The 21,889-nt window shown below is 40.3% G+C and overlaps 3 protein-coding genes across 3 annotated transcripts; 1 reads left to right on the forward strand and 2 right to left on the reverse strand.

Annotated features, from left to right (window-relative positions):
• Positions 1 to 211: 211 nt before the first annotated feature.
• On the reverse strand, positions 212 to 3,683 carry ccl44 (chemokine (C-C motif) ligand 44). Its single transcript, XM_053431408.1, has 5 exons — positions 3,513 to 3,683; positions 2,393 to 2,522; positions 1,534 to 1,681; positions 1,247 to 1,313; positions 212 to 1,131 (listed from the first exon to the last, which is right to left on the reverse strand). Exons 1-4 carry the CDS (start codon positions 3,574 to 3,576, stop codon positions 1,275 to 1,277), a joined length of 381 nt encoding a protein of 126 aa, XP_053287383.1. The 5' UTR covers positions 3,577 to 3,683; the 3' UTR covers positions 212 to 1,131; positions 1,247 to 1,274.
• Positions 3,684 to 10,659: 6,976 nt separating this feature from the next.
• On the reverse strand, positions 10,660 to 13,612 carry pole4 (polymerase (DNA-directed), epsilon 4, accessory subunit). The gene is made up of 4 exons (XM_053430751.1): positions 13,235 to 13,612; positions 11,877 to 11,961; positions 11,633 to 11,674; positions 10,660 to 10,941 (listed from the first exon to the last, which is right to left on the reverse strand). Exons 1-4 carry the CDS (start codon positions 13,511 to 13,513, stop codon positions 10,928 to 10,930), a joined length of 420 nt encoding a protein of 139 aa, XP_053286726.1. The 5' UTR covers positions 13,514 to 13,612; the 3' UTR covers positions 10,660 to 10,927.
• On the forward strand, positions 13,542 to 21,482 carry LOC128448168 (serine/threonine-protein kinase NIM1). The gene is made up of 5 exons (XM_053430728.1): positions 13,542 to 13,650; positions 14,906 to 14,935; positions 16,811 to 17,113; positions 17,512 to 17,780; positions 19,347 to 21,482. The coding sequence occupies exons 1-5, from the start codon at positions 13,542 to 13,544 to the stop codon at positions 20,097 to 20,099; spliced, it is 1,464 nt and encodes a 487-aa protein (XP_053286703.1). The 3' UTR covers positions 20,100 to 21,482.
• Positions 21,483 to 21,889: the final 407 nt, after the last annotated feature.

Here is a 21,889-nt window from a genome sequence, read left to right on the forward strand (position 1 = left end):
AACACTATCATGCTGAACTGCTTAGGGCAGAACTGGAGGAATTAAATAAAAAACCTGGTTCTGACTTGACAATTTAATAAAAATCTGTTAAATTCATAATGCACCAAATATTTCTTGAGGCTTTCGACCTGAACCAAAATGCAGCATGGATAAATAAAATGTTGTGTTATACAAAATGCAAAAGATACCCAGAAAAAGACAGATGAGACGGTTTGAGTCATTATTTCAGATTAATTTATAAAATTGCCGACTTGAGATACTGTCTTTAAACATACAGTGCATTCTTCTACAATACAATACTTGTGTGTTTCACACACAGTTGAGCCCTCTAAGTTTTAACAGCCTTGCCATGTAGTGAACTGAATCATGAATACTTTGGCATAGTTTAGTGACATACTATTGGTGAATAAGACAAATGTAAACTGCAGATAGATATTGAAATAGCTGGTCGATGTCTGAGGGCTTGATTTAAAAAGACTGACACGGGTTAAATACTTAGTTTACAAACAGTCAATATACGAAGTGGGCACAATATCGTTTGCTCTTCATGGGACACAGAGTTGAGCTTTCTAACAGTCAGATACAGAAGATCGAAGCCTGAACAAGGATTTTTTAAGACAACTAAGACCTGGATTGTACAAAATGAGGTGCAAATCTGTATCAGTTCCCCCAAGATCCTGCACACGCACTGTGACATTACACATTAATGAAGGTATACAAGTGTCTTTCTGATATACAATATTAATATCACTGCACATGTCTCATTTCTTTACTTACAACTTGTTCACTGGTTGCACATCAGTCATGAGTGGTTATGTTGTAGAGGGAGACACTTCCACGCAGACTCCAGCAAATAACAGTATGAGCCATTAAGAAATAATAATAATAACAAATTCAACTTATCTCACAAGTAAATACTCCTTTGTTTAGACTGTTCCAGCCACGTGTTTAGGAATATTTCAAGCACAGTTCATATTCAAATATCTAAAGCCACTTAAATATGTATTGCTGCCCAGGTCTGGTCCCAGGGAGACAGAGAGTGTAGACAGAGAGAGAGAGAGAAACGACACGACTGGAGAAACAGCGAGCTTCGCTGTGTTAGGACGACGAGCTGCTGAAAGTTTACTTGGCCTTTAGAAAAGGGAGAGGAATGCAAAATAATGGATGAGACATATGAAAGAGCCACTGTGAGATACTGTACATATTTTATGCAGTTCACCAAACATAAGTTTAGAGAGAACCTTACTTATGACTGTGAGTTTTCCTCCATTTCATCACTCCAAATTGAGAACCGCCCAGTTATATTTCTTGTCCTGATGAAAACAAGATGATCAATTCTATTTATGACTGAGGTCACGTGAGGTGACATGGAAATAGCAGGAAAATCTCTTTTATTCCCATTTATAACAGAATATTCAATACAGAGACAGAAAGTCAAAGGTATTTACCATCGTTGAATAAATTAGACTATGACACATGTGTATTGCTGGAGGGAGTAACAGCAATGTGTCTGTAATGTACATTGTGGCTGACCTCGGACATGACGGGCAGGTTGTCATGAGGAAGGAGCCACATGGTTCGGTGGGCCTTGGTTCTCTGTCTCTGAAGGAGTTTTCGCAGCAACCTCTTCACTTTCCGGTCTCTGGGGTCTGCACATTTCACCGCCTTCTTCGTGTAAAGACTGCAAAAAATACACAATAAAGGATGACAACAACATTCTGCTGAACTCTGAACATCCAGAATCTGTTGTGTGCTGAAGCAGAAACAAAGGGAGAAACGATTATACAGCACTTATATGAAGGACTACAAAGATGTCCATGAGGTGCAGCAAGAATTTGTGCACACTGGAATCATGAAGAAAATATGTTTTGATTTGACTTGAACGAGTCCAATATGGTTTTTTTCTCTGGTAGAAAAGGAAGTCAAACTATGACCAAAAGTTGAGGAACGGAGGTTGATGACCACTGGAATAGAGAGAACCAAAAGAAACTCTTGTATCTATGAGAATGTCATGTTTTTGTTAGATTGACCACATGAAAAAGCAAGCTGTTCATTCCCTAAGCTCCATCTGATTTCTCCCACTTGCTGGAAACAATAGGTATCACAATGCAACATGGTTTATTTAACTAAACCCTGCTGTTCTGACTGACTGGCTGCGGCAGGGCTCAGCTGGCTCTCAAGGTATTTTCAGATGGCTTGTTATTCCCACATATTTCCTTTCTTACTTCCCTGGCAATTACAGCTCCGAGCCCTGCCATAACAACATGACCTGGAAAGATGACAATGCCTCTCAGCCCGGTTCTGCCCTCCCTTATAACGAGAGGCATATTTTCCATGCCTGCACATCGCTGTGTGCTCTTTAGCTCCAGGAGTGGATAGTTGGAATACTTGCATGATGGCTTGTATACTGCAGTCGGGCCCCTCCGTCTGCACCTCAAACCGCAGCACATCTTTGGTGCGCACCTTGCCCTGTGAGTACAACATGCAGCACTGGACATCTCTCTGCATCTGTACCCCTTTACCTGTGAGACACATGCATGAAACAGAGTAAGAAAGAAAATGAGGAAAAAGGAAGATCAAGATCCCTCAGTTATTTTGGCTGTTTCTCACCTTTTGTTTCTGCAAACAAGGCCATATCTAAGTGAAAATCTATTTCTCAGTACAAACCAGGACAGCCACAAAAGTTTCAAACACTAATCATTATTGTGCATTATCGGTAATTCCATTCCAATCAGATGGAGACACATTTTAAAGCATGAAGGTTCAGCTCTCTTCTGTCAGTGTTCTGATGTTATAAAAGACTGAGACAGTGTATTGGCAGCTTCCGCAGACAGAAAAATGTTATCTGTTCCGCAGAATGTGCTCATGCCCTCTGGATACATATACACTCTCAGATATGGACACACATGTACACACACAAGAATGCCAGAGGAATTACAATGGCATCCCATTGTGCAGCAAAAACACGTGAGCATGCCAGTGAAACAAGAGGGAGAAAGTGAGAGAAAGAGAGGAGGAGTGTGTGTCTGCGTGGAGGGTGTGTCGTGGTGCCTTTTCATCCACAGCAAATGTGTAAACAAATTAAAGTGTGATGTGAAGCAGCAGGAGCAGTACGAGCTGTAAAATAGGACAGAGCTGCTTTGTTATGCCTCAGATGATCTAGAATCCATCTTCAGGCTCATCGCTGCACTTCCAGTGCTCTCGCAACATCTCAAAAAATAAAAGCTGTGACACCGTCACACAGACTGAGCCCTGACACAGTTGCTTTCTTTCTGCGTGTGTGTGTGTGTGTGTGTGATTTCAGATGCTCGTCCTCCTGCGTGCTGCCCCTGTGTTTACATCCATGCCTCCCTCCCCGCTGCTCCTGCTGCTGCTATCCCTCTTTCCTTCTTCTCTCCTCTTTCTATCTTCGCCATCGCTCTCTGGCTATACTGTCCACCTGCAGGGTTCATACAAGACATGCAACACACACACACATGCACACACACAAAGTAAGTATGGCTGTGTCCTACCTTCCACAGATGCCAGAAGGATAACAGTCAGAGAGATAACAGTCAACATCTGCAGCATGGCCATGATGAGGCTGGCAGAGAGGAGTACAGGAGAGGAGGATAATCTACTCTGTCACCTCTCCCTCTATGGCTGCCTCTCTTATATTACTCCCTCCCTCTCTTTATACCTCCCTGCCCATCTCTCACTCACTCACTTCCACCACCTCTCTTTTTCTGTCTTACCGTCTTTCCCTCCCACCCTCTGTTTTTTCATTTTCAGTCTTTCTCACGCTCAACAAAACTCCCTCCCTCATCCTCCTTTTCTCTCACACTCATCTCACCTCTCACTCATCTCTCCCTTCTTGTCTCCTCACATAAGATGCCAAGGCTCATTTGTCTCATTTGAGGCTGTAAATTCCTCTTTCATCCCACCTCTTCTCTTGTTCTCAGTGCATTGTCTCTGCCAGGACAGAAACAGATTTAATTGGTGAAATCTACGAGGAATCATGTTTCTTGATCAGTCCTAGTTTGGGCATTTTACGGCACAAAATGCCATCATTTCCAAACAATATTCCGTCAACCTGGGTTTGGCAATGTATGATGTAGCAGGGGAAACTATTAGTCCAAAGAGTGGCATGTCGGAGTTAGTTATGTTCTCTTGAACTCCCCAAAAAGTACCAGACAAACCTATAAACTGTGTTGACCAGCATTAATTAGCTTAACCCCCAATGACAGGGTTAGGGTGTTATCCAATCAGCCTCATTTATCCCCAACAAGTGTTATGAATTGAGATTTGTAGTATGAAATATCCCCATTGTCTGTTGATTTGGTGGTGTTCCACAAGGTTCTATCTTCGGCATCTTGCTACTATCAGTTTTTAATGCAGTCTGCTCCCACTAGTCCAATTTATTGACAAATCGTTTACATCAAAGACTGATGATATGTTTGTATTTTGTATGTTCTACTAACACTGTAACTTGTATTTCGGCTTGCGTCACAAATCTCTGCTGATAAATGTTACACATTTTACAAACAAATTAAAACAAATCTTACCAAGTTTAACTTGGCCCCTCTGACCAGGCCTCTAACTTCCAGAATAAACTGGGAAGTCTTGCAGCCAATAAGAAAATGTTTTCTTGCTTTTACTTCTTTTTTATGGTTTAACTCATGCCAATGCATTGCTGTCACCAAATAAATATAATGAATTTGGTCAATAAAGTGGTTTAAATGTTTGAATAATGTGCCGTTAATACGTCTTTGCGGGCTCTCCCTGTTGGGCCATAAATCATAATAAATTGTTACCTTCTTTCCATAACAGAATACCACAAGAGTAAGCTGGAGGCTTTATCTGAGAGTCAAGCATCCATATCCATTACAGAGAGGCTTCAACAGAAAACAGCATCGGGGCCTGATTATAACGAGAGAAACCAGAGAGACTGATGTTGGCCGGCATCTGTTTCTGGAACATATTCCTTTGAAGCAACCAACAAATGACAAACACAGATGCAGAAATCAGACGATGCCAAAAACAACTGTGTGTACAACAGTTGATCAGAGGACTGGTTTGATTTGACAGATACATAAATTGTGTCATTCTTTGGCAATTGATGATAATAATTGAGTCATAATAGGTTTTAATAAGACAATACATGATAGTGTTGCTGTCAACTCTATCAGGTCTGACACACATTACATTATAATACATATAACAGCACCCAGAGAGTTATAACGGTCAATCCATTAACCCTTACTGGGGCCAGGAAACACTTTTTTTTTGCTCGACAAAAACCTTTATTCTCTGAAAGGTTCTTGTCACTCAAACCCCCAAACCTAATAGAACAAACTAGCCAATGGGCTACAAGTGAATTTTCACTACCACGTAAACACAAATATAGAAAATGGAATTTAATTTGTGGTTTTCCACAGCTATGTATCCTTGAAACTTGTGATAATACACAAAACCCAACATCTTCAGGGACAAACATTCTTTTGTTTAAATTTGCTGACTTTTTCAGGATTATCCTAAAGTGAAATTTGTCAGTCCGCCCAGCTTCAGGGATGCAGAGGTGTAAGCCAGTGTATGGTGACATCACTGTTGGGTGTGATTACAGGTGCAATGGAGCACTTTTGGTCAGTGTTAAAATCCAGACAACAAATGCATATTTGGAGAGACACAAGATAAATGACAGGAAATTAACCATTAACAAATGTCCATGGGCCTGAGATGAACCCGAAACACTGCAGTTCATGGGCTGGCCCCACCTTAGTTTGAGATTTGTAGTTTATTTAGATAACTGAAAAGTATCTGCTATCAAATTCCATTATAGATGTGAAACCACTGATACAGTGATATGTTTTGTGTTTGGTCAGTTATCAGCTCACAGTTAAGCAAGACACATGCATCTACAAACCAAAAAGTAATGTAACATTCATTGGTAATAGGTGTTGTTTAAATATAACTTACTAAACTAACTGACTAAAACTACCTGGGTGGCCCCATTTAATACAGAATACAGAAATGATGAGGGAGAAAATGCTATAGAAGTATTGTCAAAGTTATATAACATTACATATATCAAACCAATACTTTGCCCTTCAATTCCCTAAATGATTGGAGCACATTGTACTTTTGAAGAAAAACAAAGACAGACATACATAGGGAAATATTGCTTGAGACATTAATGTGATCCATGTAATAGACAGATATTGTAGGATTCAACAGTATTCTTTGGCTCCTGAAACACTTGGTGGAGAAATTGAGATATCCAGACAACAAGGCAACAGCATGTCACACATATCAGAACAGTGGATGTGAAAATATGCAGCCTGTGCGAGAGGTGAGGTTGGAGTAGAAATGTGTATATACATGTGTGTGTATGTGTTAGGGGTGGGGTTAACTGTTGAAGAATTTGACCCAAGAACTCAGGTTGGAATCTCAGCTGCAAAAACATACCTTCCACATGACTACAGGTCTGCTTGGGAGCCAGATGCCTTTTCTGCACATCTCTGAGGCGATTAAATTATCTCCTGTCAAGGTGAGCAGACTCGCGAACATGTGGAAAATCACAAAGTAGAAGCAGCGGCAGAGTGTAGTGGAGCTGACGGGGTAAAGTCTCCGTCTCTGATGGGAGCCTGAGATGTAAAGTCTGTGAGGATGGTATGGCCTCCTGGAGATTGTAGGGGGGTGTTGGTGAACTGTGCTGGTCATGCATGAAGCAGCCAGAGAGATTTTACTGTATCGGAGATGGATTTCAAAGAGATCAGATGAAAGGAGGAAATACTTCAGGGATTCTTCAAAACAGGGAAACAGAGACTTTAATTTGATGTCTGAATCCCCCCCACTCTCTTGACACTGGTGATTGTTGAGAATCTTGATATGGTGATGAATGACTCAACCAGTGCTGTGGATTAAGATTGGAAAAGAATGGGGTGAAAGCAGGTTGAGCTTTATTTAATTATATCCCAATTATATGAATAGTTCCAGGTCATTACTGTTTTAGTTTAAGTATGGATTAAACAAACCAGATATACTTTGTGTTCGAGGTGTCATTATTGTAACTGTAACAGAGCAGAACTGCATCAACGCCTTCACACTAATCGGTGGCCTGTTGGATGAGTGTGTGTAGAGGTCTGTTCGACTTTATGTGCCTCTGCTGGTGAGAGATTTGTCAGCGTGTCACATGACCCTAAAACCTCACAGGAGCGAGCCGGCTGCACCTGAGAAGCACCTCTAAGATGACACAACTCTGCCCTGATTGGCTGAAGGCTCCACTGACTCGCTTGATGTGTTGCTATTCTCAGAAGTTCAGATCAATTATCTGCAGTTTATTTCTTTCCGAAGCGGATTACATCTATTTCATCTTCCTCTGAAAGTCAGTTATGTATTTACACATGTGAATATGTAATTTTAGGCTGTAGATACATCACCATTTATGTTTTCATTAAAAAGTACTTTGATTTAGCTGATGTGTGAAAAGACTTGAGATTGTCGGCAGATCAGAGCTTGACCACACCTTGTGATGTCATGTTTGCTGTGAGCCAATGGCTGTGTTTTGAGGGCTGATTGAGGACATGTGTGCCTCCACTCTGAGGTTTATTTATGTCACCTGCAGCAAACGCTTGGCTCCTTCATTTCCTGTTGTCTTCCTCTGTGTGCAGGTATGTTATGCAAGTGGGACTTCAGTAAATAGATGAACATTGAGAGGCCTCTCACTTCATGTTGTACGTCTGAACGATACATGTAAGATTCACGTTACTATCTGTATAATGTTCTCTTGTCCACTCGTGTGTTCCTCCGTCTGCAGGCCAGGGTCCAGGTGCCGAGCTCTCCAGACGGACTTGTGCTCCTTGAAGACTGAGGGTGTCGCCAGCCTTGTCCTGGTGATGATTTGGAATGCTATGAGAACTGTGATGAAGCAACCAACCTGCGGTACAGATGACCTTTGGCCTCCTCCATTGCAAGTAGGCCGGTGACTGTTTCCCCAACCTTTATCCCCAAATAGAGACATTAGAATATAATACTTTTTATTTAATTGTATGCTTTTCCATGATTTTAGTATTTATAAAATAAGAATGGAATAATTTGTTACCGCTTAAAATGAATACATCTTGATATGGGTCAGTGACAAAGTTTCTCAATGTAGATCTACAAGATTTTTGAGCAACTCTATTGAGATATTTGCCTTATGGCAAAATGGCTAAAGTGGTCTTTGTGAGCATTTTGGCTGATGCTACCATTTAGCTCAAAGCACTGCTGAGGTTTAGTACAGTCTCACAAAGCTGCTATGGTCGTACATTCTTATGGCTCTATTTTAATGACCTAAATACATGGTCTAAAGCACATAGTACAATGGCATGAAGGGTGTGTTCAAATCCACATTTTGCGAAATTAACGCCAGGTCCATGGTTCAAAAGGTTTTTTACATACCAGGGTGCCATCTCCCATTCCCTTTAAAAGCCAAGTGCACTCACACTTTGGCATAACGGGATTAACAAAGCCAGATCTGCCAGGTAGTGAGAGAAGTCGCCTCTCTGCAGAGAAAACTTTTTAATTTTGAGCTCAGGCAGATTGTCTGTGTTTTTAAAGGTAAATAAATCGTACATTAATCCGTACCAGTCATCTTAAATGTAATTTTAATTTGTGTCATGAATCTATTTGATATTGTTTTACAGCAGAATAAGTGATTAAGCCTGATTTTGATAAAGAGAGCCACAGGATGAAACTTTATTCTATTAGTATGTCATTTTCCATCAATATGAATGAGGACCATCAGATTCATTCTTAATGTTCTGCTCTAGACAGGGAGAGGCTCTACACTTTTCACATGAGATTTCCTTAATGGAATGTCTTTATTGACTGTGGAAATAAAATGATGTCCAATCCTTTGACGTTTGATTATGTTTTATTAGAAAGGATCCAATCCGTGTTCCCTTGTGCCAGTCAGGAATTCCTCTGCAGGGAGTTGACTGGTGTTCCTCTGAAATCAAACATCTGTGCTTCTCACAGCTCTGTTTCATTACTGCCCGAAACACTAAACCCAGAAAATCAGCTTAAACACACTCAGGCATTTATTTTAAAAATCCCCACTGCAAAAACTTGAGGGGTCTTGATGTGCCTAGAGTGTGAAACCGAACACTTTGGAAGTGTTTAACAAATTCTGCCAGGAAGAACAACACACATCTCAGGTCAAGAGACATTCAGATACCTTCCTAATGCAAACTTGAGGCTCTGTGGGACTTTCCTCAGTGTTACTATGTTGAGTTTGACATTTGACTCACTTCTTCAACATTGCCTTGTTTTGTACTGTGGCCATGTGCAAATTTGCTGCAGCGGCCAATTTTGGTTTTGAATGAGTTGATTGCATTATATTAAATATATATCTAATAACTTTAAGAATAGACGTAATGTTCCTGTAAAGTTGAGGAAATAACGCCATTGTGCTATACCATAATGTTAAATACAGAAACCATCTATGTATATCTGTACCTGATTTATATTGGATAAAATGCTAACTCTCAAGAGGAATATTTACTGTTTGTTATGCATACATGTCACGGTCTTTTGGTCCAAGTGACCAACCAGGAAGTGAATTGGAATAAGCACAACTTGGCAATACTCCTACAGCCTAATATCTCCACTAAAACGAAAACAATCGTTTTAGTCCGCCAACATGATACACCATCGTAAAGTCTAAATACGATTTTACGGATCAGTACCCTGGACAGTTCCTGCCTCCCTGGAGGTCCCAGGATCAGCACCATGGACAGGGCTCTAAATAAACTCACTGCAGAGGGTTAAAGTGTCAGACACCTGGACTCCACCCACACAGGTGTTTTCAGACCTCTCAGGGTTATGGGGGTGTGGACATTTGGGAGGGATTGGCCTATTACATTTAATGGTGCCAAGACATTTGTGACATCAGAAATCCCCCCCTTAGCTCCACCCCCATATATCAACCTGAGCAGATCGGATCCACCTGAGCTGCACAGGAACCTTAAAAGGAAGCTACATCAGCCAATGGTCTGTCAGGTTCACATCTGTAGTTTGAGTCACTTGCAGGGAAGCTTGTCTACAAACACCTCACTTGCATTCTTTTAAATTTGCATGTTTTGAATAAGACACTAATTCCTTTCATCCAGTGCTGCTAGTTTCCCCAGATAAACATCTTTCTACACTCTCAGCTACACCCAACCACTGACATCATCACTTGATGATAATGGGAACATGTGATACTAAGTGGAAGCGTCCACTCTGTTGATGGGAGTCCTGCGGGGGTCTTTACTGAGGAAGGTTTGGTCACTTCAGATTGCTCACTCTGCTGGTGTGGCCAAGATTAGGCATTCAACTGAAAGAATCAATGATGATGCAGAAACATGAAGCATGTTGCTAGTGTTTAAGGGATACCATTACAATGAAAAAGTAAAAAAATATAAATATATCAGAACTGATTTGTTTGTCCTGAATGTCATATTGTGGATAAATAACGTATTGCTTCAGTAATATGTACACTCTGGCTAAAATGCATTATTGGTTTTAATCTCAAGCTCTTAAGTGAACTTGTACTCACTCATGACATAATATGACAATATTTGTGTTGCAAATCTCAAATATACTGGTATCTAAGGCTGGTGAAAACGATGACGACAGACCTTTTCAGTTTGACAGAAATTTAAGGTTTTAAACTTAAATTTATTCCACTGTGCAGTATTCAAGTATATACAAATAATGTACACATCACCATCGATGTTTTCAAAGTATGACAACTCTTAATGGCACATTATAGAAAAGAATTTACAAACAGCAACTGCAACTTGTGGACAGAGAGTGTCTTAGAAAAGTACCAGAAAGTTTTCCACAGTAAAATGTGTCCCTGTGATGGAGAGTTTCTTGGATGTTTGCTGATATTCAATGTCTTATTGGTCTCCTGAAGCGGTCTTTAATCCAGAGTGCCTGTAGATAATAAAGAAGAGTTAGTACTTGTACTGGCACATACTGAGGTCAACAAAGTCTATTATCTATGTGAATACTGAGTATGCTGAACATTATGTCTCTGATGGGATTTGATCCCTGCCTGTCACTTGATATTGAACGTAGTAAAAATAACGCAAACAGAACAAAAATGTCACTTAAAGTAATTACAGAACTAAATCAGATTTAAATGTACTGGATGTACCTTGCAGTGTGAACATAGGCTGGTTTATACTTCTGCGTAGGATCAACATAAAGCCTTTGTCATAGTTAATATTTAAACATGCTGGTCTGTCTGTAATTACACAGCCAAACGCCAGGTCCCAGTGAGGTTTCTATGATACTGTGTGTGTACTTCCAACAAGCAGGTATTTGGGGAGTTACAACGAATGAATGTTGAGCAATAATTGAAATAACTGTAAATTACACAGATTAGAGAGAAGTCAGCAAAGCAGATGATGTGTAGGACCATTAAATTCTAGCCAAAGGAGGGAGAGATTTGTGTGATTGTCCGGCCAAAGAAAGACATGGAAACGCTAACAGGTGTAACAGGTCTTGTGATCTGTGTTAACACAACATGAAGTACAGTTTCTAGTGAGGTTCACATCAAACTAGGATGAAGGCTACTGCATGGATAACAGGGATACGTTGTACCTACAGGGATCAGGCTTACCTTCAAGAAATGCAAATTCATCTATGGCCTCTATTGCATTGTCTTTGGAGGAAAAAAAATAAGAGAAGGGAAATTATTTGACTGAGACAAATGACAAGAGAAGATACAAAAGTTCAAACTGATTTATAAGTTTGCAAACGAAAGTTTAGTTTAAAGTCATTAACATCAATATCATGAACCCATTTTCAAGCACAGTCCTCCTGTGTGTTATTATCGCACAGGAGAATTTCTTTAAAGTGATTACCTAAGTCTTTTCTTTGCAGAGTTTTCCTCTTCCCTTGCTGGGCGTACACCAGGGCGTCTTTGGCAATCATCTCAACAAACAGTTCCTAAAAGAAAGAGAAACCATATTATTATTATTCAAAACTAAAACAAGGTCAAAAAGCTGCAGACGGTGATCAACCAGTCACCCTCCCTCTTTCACAAACACCTTGGGGCATCCGTCACAGTTGGACTGGTTATGGGTGGCATCAGGAGAATCCCAGTTTTGTCAGTGGAAAAAAACTTTTACTGTCTTGGTAAGCAGAACCAATCATAACACAGCTAGTTACGCTCTTGACATACACTTTTCAGCAGGCTGTGTACCTATCATTTGAGTGTGTGTTCATTGGACAAATGATCAACCCTCATCAGCCTGACTCGTGTTGCTCGGTGTTGGTACTTTTTCATTTCTGCCACAAACCTGTGAGTTGTGTTGATTTGTGCTCTGCTTCCATTCTCCACAGGCATAGAGGCTGTGCCACACTGTTTTAGCTTTAATGTTGACAAAACAATCGAAGCAGACACAAGACACTGCTGAGTCGGATGAGATTTAAGATTATTAATTAAAAAACAGGCTCATGGTAGTGTGTAAATATTGGTATCATGATATTTAAGCAGCTTTGATTTAGGTATGGTGACACTGCTCACTTTTAGCCATTGCTTCCTAACAAGATATATTATGTTTAGATAATTTATTCAATTGCGATTTCTTAAAAGCTCAGATCAGTCAGAAATGGAGTCTGGGTGGTTTCTTCGGTTCTACCACCACCTGACTGGTGGGTGGTTAGGTTACATAGGTAAAGACCAGCAGAAGTTATAATCCTGGGACCCCCGTTTGATGGTTGGTGCTGGGGAGGCCTCCTGGATGGGGATGTCTTCGGAGGGAGCCTTTGAGCACACTCCTGACGACTGGTGAGACAGTTTACTCAAGTTCCTATTTTTACTAGGGTCCATTGGTGTGTGAGTGTTCGTAATAGGAGGTTGGTTTTATGTGAAGCAGTTTGTGTTACATTTTGTTTAGTATTAAACGTTGCATATTGACAAAGTGAGTGATTGAAAATGTTAAACACTATGTTCTCTGTAAGATCTAGCTCCATGTTTACAATACAATAACACTAATGTTGATGATAATATGACACATTTACACTTCTTGCAGCCTATAAACAACAATCATTTCAAACATTTCTTCAGATCTTCAGTGGCTCAGTTGGAGTTTATACTTTACACTGATCATATATTATGGAGAAACACCATCAGTCTGTAGACATTTGTTCACCAGCTTCCGTTTAGATGCGAGCTAGTGTCACATGGACCGGATCCGCGTGGTGCTGCGGCTCTTACTGTGGCTTTAGCGATGATGAACACTGACTCCTGGCTGGCGAGGGACACGTCCGGGTCGGTCTTCATGATCGCCTTGATGCGGGACAGCGGGAGTTTGGACAGCCGGCTGTGGCTCACTGCGGCCGGGGGGCCTGTCTGCTGCGGACCGCTCTCCTCCTCCGCGCCGCGGCTCTCCTCCTCGCTCCCGCACCGGTCGTGGTCGAGCTCCGTGGAGGTGACAGGCGTCGCCACTGCTGCGGCCATTTTTAACACAATAGCTGTATATATGAAAATACACATAAACCAGTCGCTACAGTTAACAAGCTACATGTCGCACATGACAATAACATGCGCAGCGCCACATGTGTTTCCGTCCTATAGGCCTGCTAGCCTCCTCAAGCCCCGCCTCTCCCTCTCCCGCCAACTAATCTTCGTCGGTGATTGGTCAGATTATAAATACGGAATTCGCTATTGGCTAGAATTAGACTTCAATCAAAACAGGTTCTCGCTTTGGAGCATTTTTTTTTTCAGTCACCCAGAAGGAAACAGACTCGCGTCTCTCTCGCTTTTGATTGGCTTATCCTGGTACTCTTCCCTACATCTAACCTATCATCACTATTCATGCTAAAATCCAAACCAATCAGAGGCATGGGGAGGGGCGGGTCTCCTTTCACCGAGGTTGGGATAAGATAAAGCAGAGTGGATAAGTCACAAGCAGCAGTATGGATATTTAAATGTATTTTTAAAAATAAATAAATAGAATAAATCTATATATATATTACCCCCAAGTTGTCTGCAATGTTAGCAAACATGTGCTCATTAACACATAAGGCAAACATTATTATTATTAGAGTTTCAGGTAAGCAACTAACTAAGTTGAATATACTCAATAAATCTGTTCTCCGTGAGGGAGATGCTAAAGCTAAAGCTAGTGATTATGCTAAATGCTCCACTATGTTCACCAGCTTGTTGTTAACTTTGTCTGTTTTGGTGCAGGCCAGGTAGGGTTAGCGTGTGGTGAGTTGAGGAGATTCTGACGAGTGAAGTGGATGTGAAGCAGATCAGTAAACTTGAGGGCCGTAAAAACCAAACCAGGGAGCTGAAAGATGCTAAAATGTGTCAGAACACATAGATTGCAGCATCAGGTGAGTTCTTCACTTTGAGCAACTACATTGATCGTTCTGCATGGGGTCATATCTAGTTATTTCTGATTCCTTTTAGTAATAGAATATTGAATATTTAAATTTCCTTAACAGTCTAAACTTAATAATCAGAAAAATAAAGAATCAGCAAAGACTTGAACTTGAGGATAATTTAATAAAAGTACTTCTTTACCTCTATATTTCCTTTTCCACATATCCTCCTGACAAATTACATTTTCTGCTGATCTTAAACAGCTCCCTGAATTTGCTTTACATAATCTTTATGTTAATAATGTGAATAATTACATTTTCTGGCAAAGAATGTACCTGTTTGTTGATCATTAATTTTGACAATGATTTACCAGGGAACATTTGGAAAATAATCAAAAGTAATCTTAAAACTGTACTCTTAATAAAGGTTCACGTAGCTGAGTTTTTCATCATTTCAGAGGAGCTAATGAACAGACCACTAATGCACTGTTAATAGGATTGTGAGGAGTGACTTAGTTCTGTGAAGCTCCTGAGTCACAGTCATGTGTTTCAGCCTGAGGGACGGACTTGAAGGACCCGCAGCTCCCAGGTAAAATTACACACTTTGTGCTTTTCTATATCATTTTAATGTGTTAAATGACATCATTTTTAGAGGGTTTTAGGAATTATACTTAATGACTTTAATGATCATTAAGTAATGGTTTATAGTTTAGGTATACACGTCAATAAAATAGACTGGATTGCTAAATTCAAATAAATACTTGTTGCTGGTCTTTGTCCTTCTGCGTAATAACACATGCTTTGTATTTTTATCTCTTTAATTCATCTGTTACATGGATTATTTAAAAAATCCTCCATAAATGACTTATTAACATTTATTAATGATGCATCGTGGCCTGTTAGAATGTGACCATGACCCTTGTTTTACATATAACATTTATAACAGCACTGTTGTCTGTTAACCTGAATCTAATGATTGATTTACCTCGATGAAGCCATTGCTTGCAATTGTCATTACATACAAAGGCTCCTTATCTTATATTTTTGAATCTGCAAAAATAAAAACGATGGAGGGGTATTGAATGGCTGCTGAGTATATTTTACCCATGGAGACTTTTTATCCAAGGTAATTAGAGTACTACATTTGTGTTAGGTAAGGAAAGTCAGTTTCTTATACAGTAAAGTGCATTTCTTAAAGTCAAAGTCTACGTTCTTTAAGTTGAAATGCATATAGCCAAAAATAATGTGTGGAGATGATTCCAATAAAAAGAATAACAGAAAGTGAATAAAGAAGAGTTCAGTGCCAGTGGTCTGTGTTTGTATAACAAGAAGTTTAACCCTAATTTTGAAGCTCTGTTAATTCATATTATGCCGTCAAGGTAGACACTATCAGTATAAATAGCCGTCTGCATTCAGACGTGGCCCACTAATACTGTATCTAAAAGCAGTAATCCTGTGCTCTGAGCCGACCGTCTTCTAAATTTAACCCACTATGACCAGGAGGAGACACAGTGTTACACTTTAAATACGCAGTTTAAAAGTAATGTTTAAGAATAATAACTGTTGATTGTCATTACCTGCTTTATTAAAATGTTAAACACCTTCTTCACATGTGCTGAGAAGTTACTGTATGTATATCTGCGTAAAACACCCACATAGTAAATCCTCATGGATTAACAGTTTGACATGTGCCCCTTTTATCTGGTTCTTTGTGTAACGTAACACCGTTAAATTAAATATTTCACGTAAAAAGGAAAGACCGGATTTAAGGTTTACTTTTTAAAAGGCAGCTGTAATACACCTTCCTGTTTGGGTTCAAGAACTGTGTCTCAAGAATAAGACTTTCCTAGAACACAATGAAAACAGGAAGGTCGACACATCCTGTTCTTGTGCATCATTAAAAAAACGAAAGCATGCATGTGGAAATTGAAAATAGTCCAAAGAATATCAGCATCAGCATTTAGACCTACAAAACTTATGATAAAGCAAGTCTTTGTCAAATTAAATACAAAGAGCAGAGTGGCCACTGTATCCTGAGAACAGCTCAATCATAATGTAGTGAATGTCTAAAATAAATAATTAAATAATAATAAATAGCCATATATGTGAATAAACTTAAAATGTAAATAATAATTTATTGTTTCCATCCATGTCATAAATGATGTGCATCATTTTCACCACGTTACAAATTGAAGATGTGAGGCTGATGTAAGAGACCAGACGTTTTGCCTCATTTAGGACAAAGTGAGTTCACACGGAGGTTAAGCTCATTATCAATGTCCTGTACATGCAACACTCACACTATTTATCTACACACGTCTTGTAAGAGTTCAGAAGGCTAATACTGATTACTGAGAAAAAAAAGTAACAACACAAGGGAGTGTGCCTAAACCTTAAACATTTGTTTCTGCATTTTTCTTTTGCACTGATGTCAAACCCTTTGTTTCTTAAATTACTTTTCAAGCCATCAAAGCACGGCTATGGCCGAAGAAGAAATCAAACAAAATCTCCAACGATGAGCCTAAGAAAGAGGAAAAGCTGGTCAAACCAGCGGCCTCCGCAGCCAAGTGTGCCTTACCAAAGCTGACCGAAATGGAGAGATTCAGGCAGTCGCCATTCGAGAGGGTCGTCTATGACATGGCCCACAATGAGAAGATCGTCAACGACCTGATGCTTGGTCGAAGGATTGGCTTCTATGAGCTGCGAGGAGAGATCGGGCAGGGCAACTTCTCCACAGTCAGGCTGGGCATCCATGCCCTCACGAAAGGTCAGGAGGTTTGCACCTTGAAGAGTATACCTTTTGAACACTTTGTAAAAGTTCGAGGTTTGGTCCTATCAGTATCGATGACATTTGATCCCCTGATCCCTGACCCCTGCAGTGAATTTATTTTCTGTTATGAAAATGTGTTCCATGTACATGTCTGCACACAAGGAGGGTTCTTGATTCTTTGCCACATTTTTGTCATACTTTCGAGTAAGACTGAAACAATCTTTCAATTAAATTAGCTGCCAAGGAAATTCTTTCTCATATTTAGCCGTGGCATCCAATTCCTTATATTTGTGTGTGTTTAAGACTCATAAAACTTGTTCTTTATTCTCATTACTTCATCAGACCCTCTGTAAATCACTCTGACATCAGTGTCTCTCCCTCCTCTTCTGTCTCAGAGAGAGTAGCGGTCAAAATCATGGACAAGCTGCGTATGGAGAAGAAGAGTCAGTCTTTCACGGCCTCAGAAATCCGCAGCATGGAGAAGCTGTGCCACCCGAACATAGTGCGTCTTTATGAGGTGATGGAGGGCAGCAGGAAACTGTATCTTGTGATGGAGTATGGCAGCAGTGGAGATCTGTTCTCCCGGATCACCACCAGGGGGAAGCTGAACGACCTGGAAACCAAACTGGTCTTTGCACAAGTCGTGTCTGCTGTTAAACACATGGTGAGCTTCAGTTTCATTGTTAATCATCATTTGACGAAAAGCATGAATCTGTTCAAACTCTGTGTTTCATGTCCTTGAGTTTTGAGAGGTATTTATGATGCAGATGAATTATATGAAAAGTAGACAAGAGATCAAATTTAGGCTCAATCTGTAAATGTTCTGACCATAATCATCATTTGAGGTAGAATGTATTGACTTGAATGCATTTTAAAGTTTGGGGGAGATTTGAGACTTTATTGTCATGGAGCCAGTAGAGAGTTGACAGGAGATGGAAGGAATGTGATGTGATGTTTCTCAGTCACTCTTCAACCAGGGATGTTGTAATTTTGTGATACGCATCTTAAAAACAATAGGCAGCATAACTGATGATTATGAGTTAAGAAATGTCAAAACATTTAATCTTCTCTGCTTCTTTTCTGATTGTATGATTATAAAATCATTCACGCAAACAAACATTGCACAATATTTGAAATAAATCAATCAATGAATCAAAATATTTTCGTATAGACCATACTCGCAGATAACAATTTGCCTCATAGGGCTTCGAATCTGTCAAAGGTGTGTCATCCTCTGACTTCAACCCTCGACAAGGGTGAGAAAACAAAACGATGGGGATGTTTAAAAAATTCATGTGAAAATCCAGTGTATAACATAATTAGAGAAGAGTATCCATGCGTTCAACTTTTCTGCAAAAAGAAAATGTGTGACAGAGATGAAGATGGGAGGCGATGACATTTGTAAAGAACAAAACAAACTGAGAATCAATTGTTATCAAGTGTTTATAATGTTCCCTCAGATCCTTTAAGTGAAAAATATGTGAACTACAATATAAAAAAACATGAGAACTACATTGAACCCTGTATAGTACTGAGTCGTTTTACCCAAATGTACAAATTCTGCAGAAATGAATCATGTGAGTGACCCTTTAATTATATTTAGGATGAAATAAGATAATGAGATTGATGCAATAATAGCATTTCACACTTTTAGCTGTTCTACATCAAGTGAGTTTTAGCAGTTTAGCCGTGGGGTTTCCAACGTCGGGCCTCAAGCAACTATTAGAAGGAAACCATGTGAGAGGTTTAAAGTGGAAATTAAACTTTGATTGAACAGATGACGAAAATCATAGACATCAATAATATGGCACATGTTCCACAGCCAAGAGAATTGGAAACACTTGTTTCATAGCTCAGCAATTTGCAAGCTTACACTGCGTTTTTATATAAAGTTATAATTGGAAAATTCCACCATTTCTTGCAGATGTATAAAGAGCAGTATTGACTCTGATATGTGCTGAAGTAGAAGAAAAGGAAGAATAAGTAAAAAATATTTCACACTGATTTTAACGCACGTGATTTGCATAAATGTATTTTGTTGCCTTTCACTCAGATAATAATAATAATGATGGAAATTATTGTAATTATATTTGAATGCTATTTTTAGTGCTTTTACATAGGAAACAGATACTACTCATCATTAACCATCAGTAAAGGTAAAAGTAAATATATCCTGTTCTAATAGCTCTTCTTCCACTCACCTCTTAAAATGCTTCTTGTGATATTTCAGCATGACAACAACATCGTCCACAGAGACCTTAAGGCTGAGAACATCTTCTACACCACCAGCCACTGCATCAAGGTCGGAGATTTCGGCTTCAGCACTGAGAGCTGCCCCAATGAGCTCCTCACCAATTTCTGTGGCTCTCCACCTTACGCTGCTCCTGAACTGTTTAAGGAGAAAGGCTACTTTGGACGTCACTGTGATACCTGGGCGTTAGGTGTCCTCTTGTACTTCATTGTGACGGCCACGTTGCCTTTTTACGGAGACAACCTGGGGAGGTTGAAGCGCAGCATCCTCCAGGGGGCTTACAGCATCCCTTCCTATGTGCCCAACCCCTGCCAGCTGGTCATCAAGGGCCTGCTGCGGCCTGTGCCTGCCGATCGTTCTACTCTCACGCAGATTATAAACGATACTTGGCTGAGGGGGATCGAATACCCTCGCCCGTACGTCCCGTTGCCGCTGTCCCCGGCCCACTTTGCCCAGGCGGGGCAGGCTCTGTGTGTGGAGGAGCAGGAGGTTAAGGGTTTGCTGTCGGATCTGGGCATTGTGACAGTTCATTTGCAAAATAATCCCTGTTCGGACTGCAGGAGCCCATTGACCGGGACCTACCGGATCCTCCTCCATCGGGTCCATAAGAGGAGGTCGGTGGAGGCTGTAGGTTATTCAGCGCTTGATCCTGATGAGTACGGGTGCCTGAAGAACTGGTCTGCAGCTTCTGTGACCAAACACTCTCCTTCTGCTGTCTGTGTTCTACTATGATTATAAATAGCTGGACTGCTTCAGCTAAGGCCTCACAGGCCCTTTATCACATGCAGATGTGCCCATATGCAAGTATTCAAGTAGGATTGTGCAATATTGGACTAAAATGGTGCACACTAAGAGGTTAAGGGGTTAGTTGCAGGGTTCTCTCCCACAGTGTAAGTCAATAAGAGCTCACAGAGTTTGAGCTGTGGATTACTGTTCTGATTATATCTCCAACAACAAGCTCAGACAGGCAAAACATGCATCTGTACAGCTATGAGCATCTTCCAATCCCACTTAGTCAGAGCATAAATCTACTGAACTAATCCGAGGCCACAGGTAATCCTAATAGCACAGCCCCCGTCCAACCGAAATGAAACCTGAGACTGAGAGGGGGAAGAGACTCGTCATGGAAAAAAAAATACAAGGCCAGAACGAGAGACTTTTAAAATGTAAAATGTTTTTCTGTGTTTTGAACACAATGAATGATCTCTTAAATGCCTTCATAGAAAGTAGACATTTTCATGTTGTTAATATCTATGTTGGGTATTGGTCTAATATTTTATAATCTATGGCATTTTATTAACCACCTGGTGGAAGGATGTAAAATGGGTCAGGATAGAGCCCACGATATTATGGTCTGTTTTTTTTTCTTCACTTTCTGTAATAGTGTTTGATAGGGCATTTTCCAACAAGAACGATTATTGACTGGATCCAAATAGAAATCTGGAATTTAAATGTGCTTTCATGAGCAGCCCGTTGGCCCTTGGAGGAGGTATGTACTCTGAGTGCTGTTCTAGTCATTACAGTAATCAGTAAGGCCAAGTTGATTAATCACAAATAAGCAGGAGGTATGTTAACACAGGAAAATATTATTGTCGATCTTTATCCTCTGAGTACCAGGCTCGAGTCAGTATTTAAAAACAGACTTTCTGGGACTTTAAAATGACCCCTCGCCTCGTAATGAGCCCTGAGGTTTGGCTCTGGAGACAGTGTGCAGAGACTCTGGAGGCTTCTCATGCACATTCGTCAACCGAGCTGATAATAAAAGCTGATGCATCTGTGCACTTTAAAACACTTGATTTCATTCTGACCGGTGAAGTCAACATTTGAAAGCTCTTCCTCCACATAGAGTAAGGATCCTACAGTTCACCCTGCCATGGGAATGCTCCTCCAGGGTGCACCAGTCTGAGAGCCAGACATCACTCTTGGCCTGTTACCATCACCTTGAGAGGTGTTGGTTCTGCCAGTGTCTGCACACCCCTGCTGAGTTTCTGATAAGCTTTATGTTTTACAATGAAATGTGGAACCTAACGGCTTGTTCACACAGAAATGTGTGGGCAGGAGCAGACAAACAGAGAAACTACTGAGGTCCCTACGGGCACTAAAATAAGTCTTGACATGCACTTTGTTTATTTAGGAATCTTATCTGTCCACAAGTTTCACTTGTGGGAAAATCGGAGTTGTCATTGCCACTTATGCAATATTTCAACTGCAGGGTGATTTTCAGATAGGAAGCCATCACTCAAGTTTAATGAGCCACTGAAATAAAAAATGTAACATCAATGTACTGCATCTGATTGGAAATGAGATCACGATTGAGAAAAGAGCTGATGCATTGAGGGAAAGAGAGTAAGTTGTTTACACCATAGTAAATAATTGACCTAATGTGATCAAAGGTGTATGACCGAGACATATCAGGTTCATCCAACATGTATTGAAACACTAAAACAGCAATTGCCACAAAATACTCATGCCTGAATACGACTAGGGACTAAAGCCATTATTCAAATATCACCCATCCAACA

The sequence above is a fragment of the Pleuronectes platessa genome, chromosome 9 (assembly GCF_947347685.1).
Source record: "Pleuronectes platessa chromosome 9, fPlePla1.1, whole genome shotgun sequence".
In the NCBI taxonomy this organism is placed as follows: domain Eukaryota; kingdom Metazoa; phylum Chordata; class Actinopteri; order Pleuronectiformes; family Pleuronectidae; genus Pleuronectes; species Pleuronectes platessa.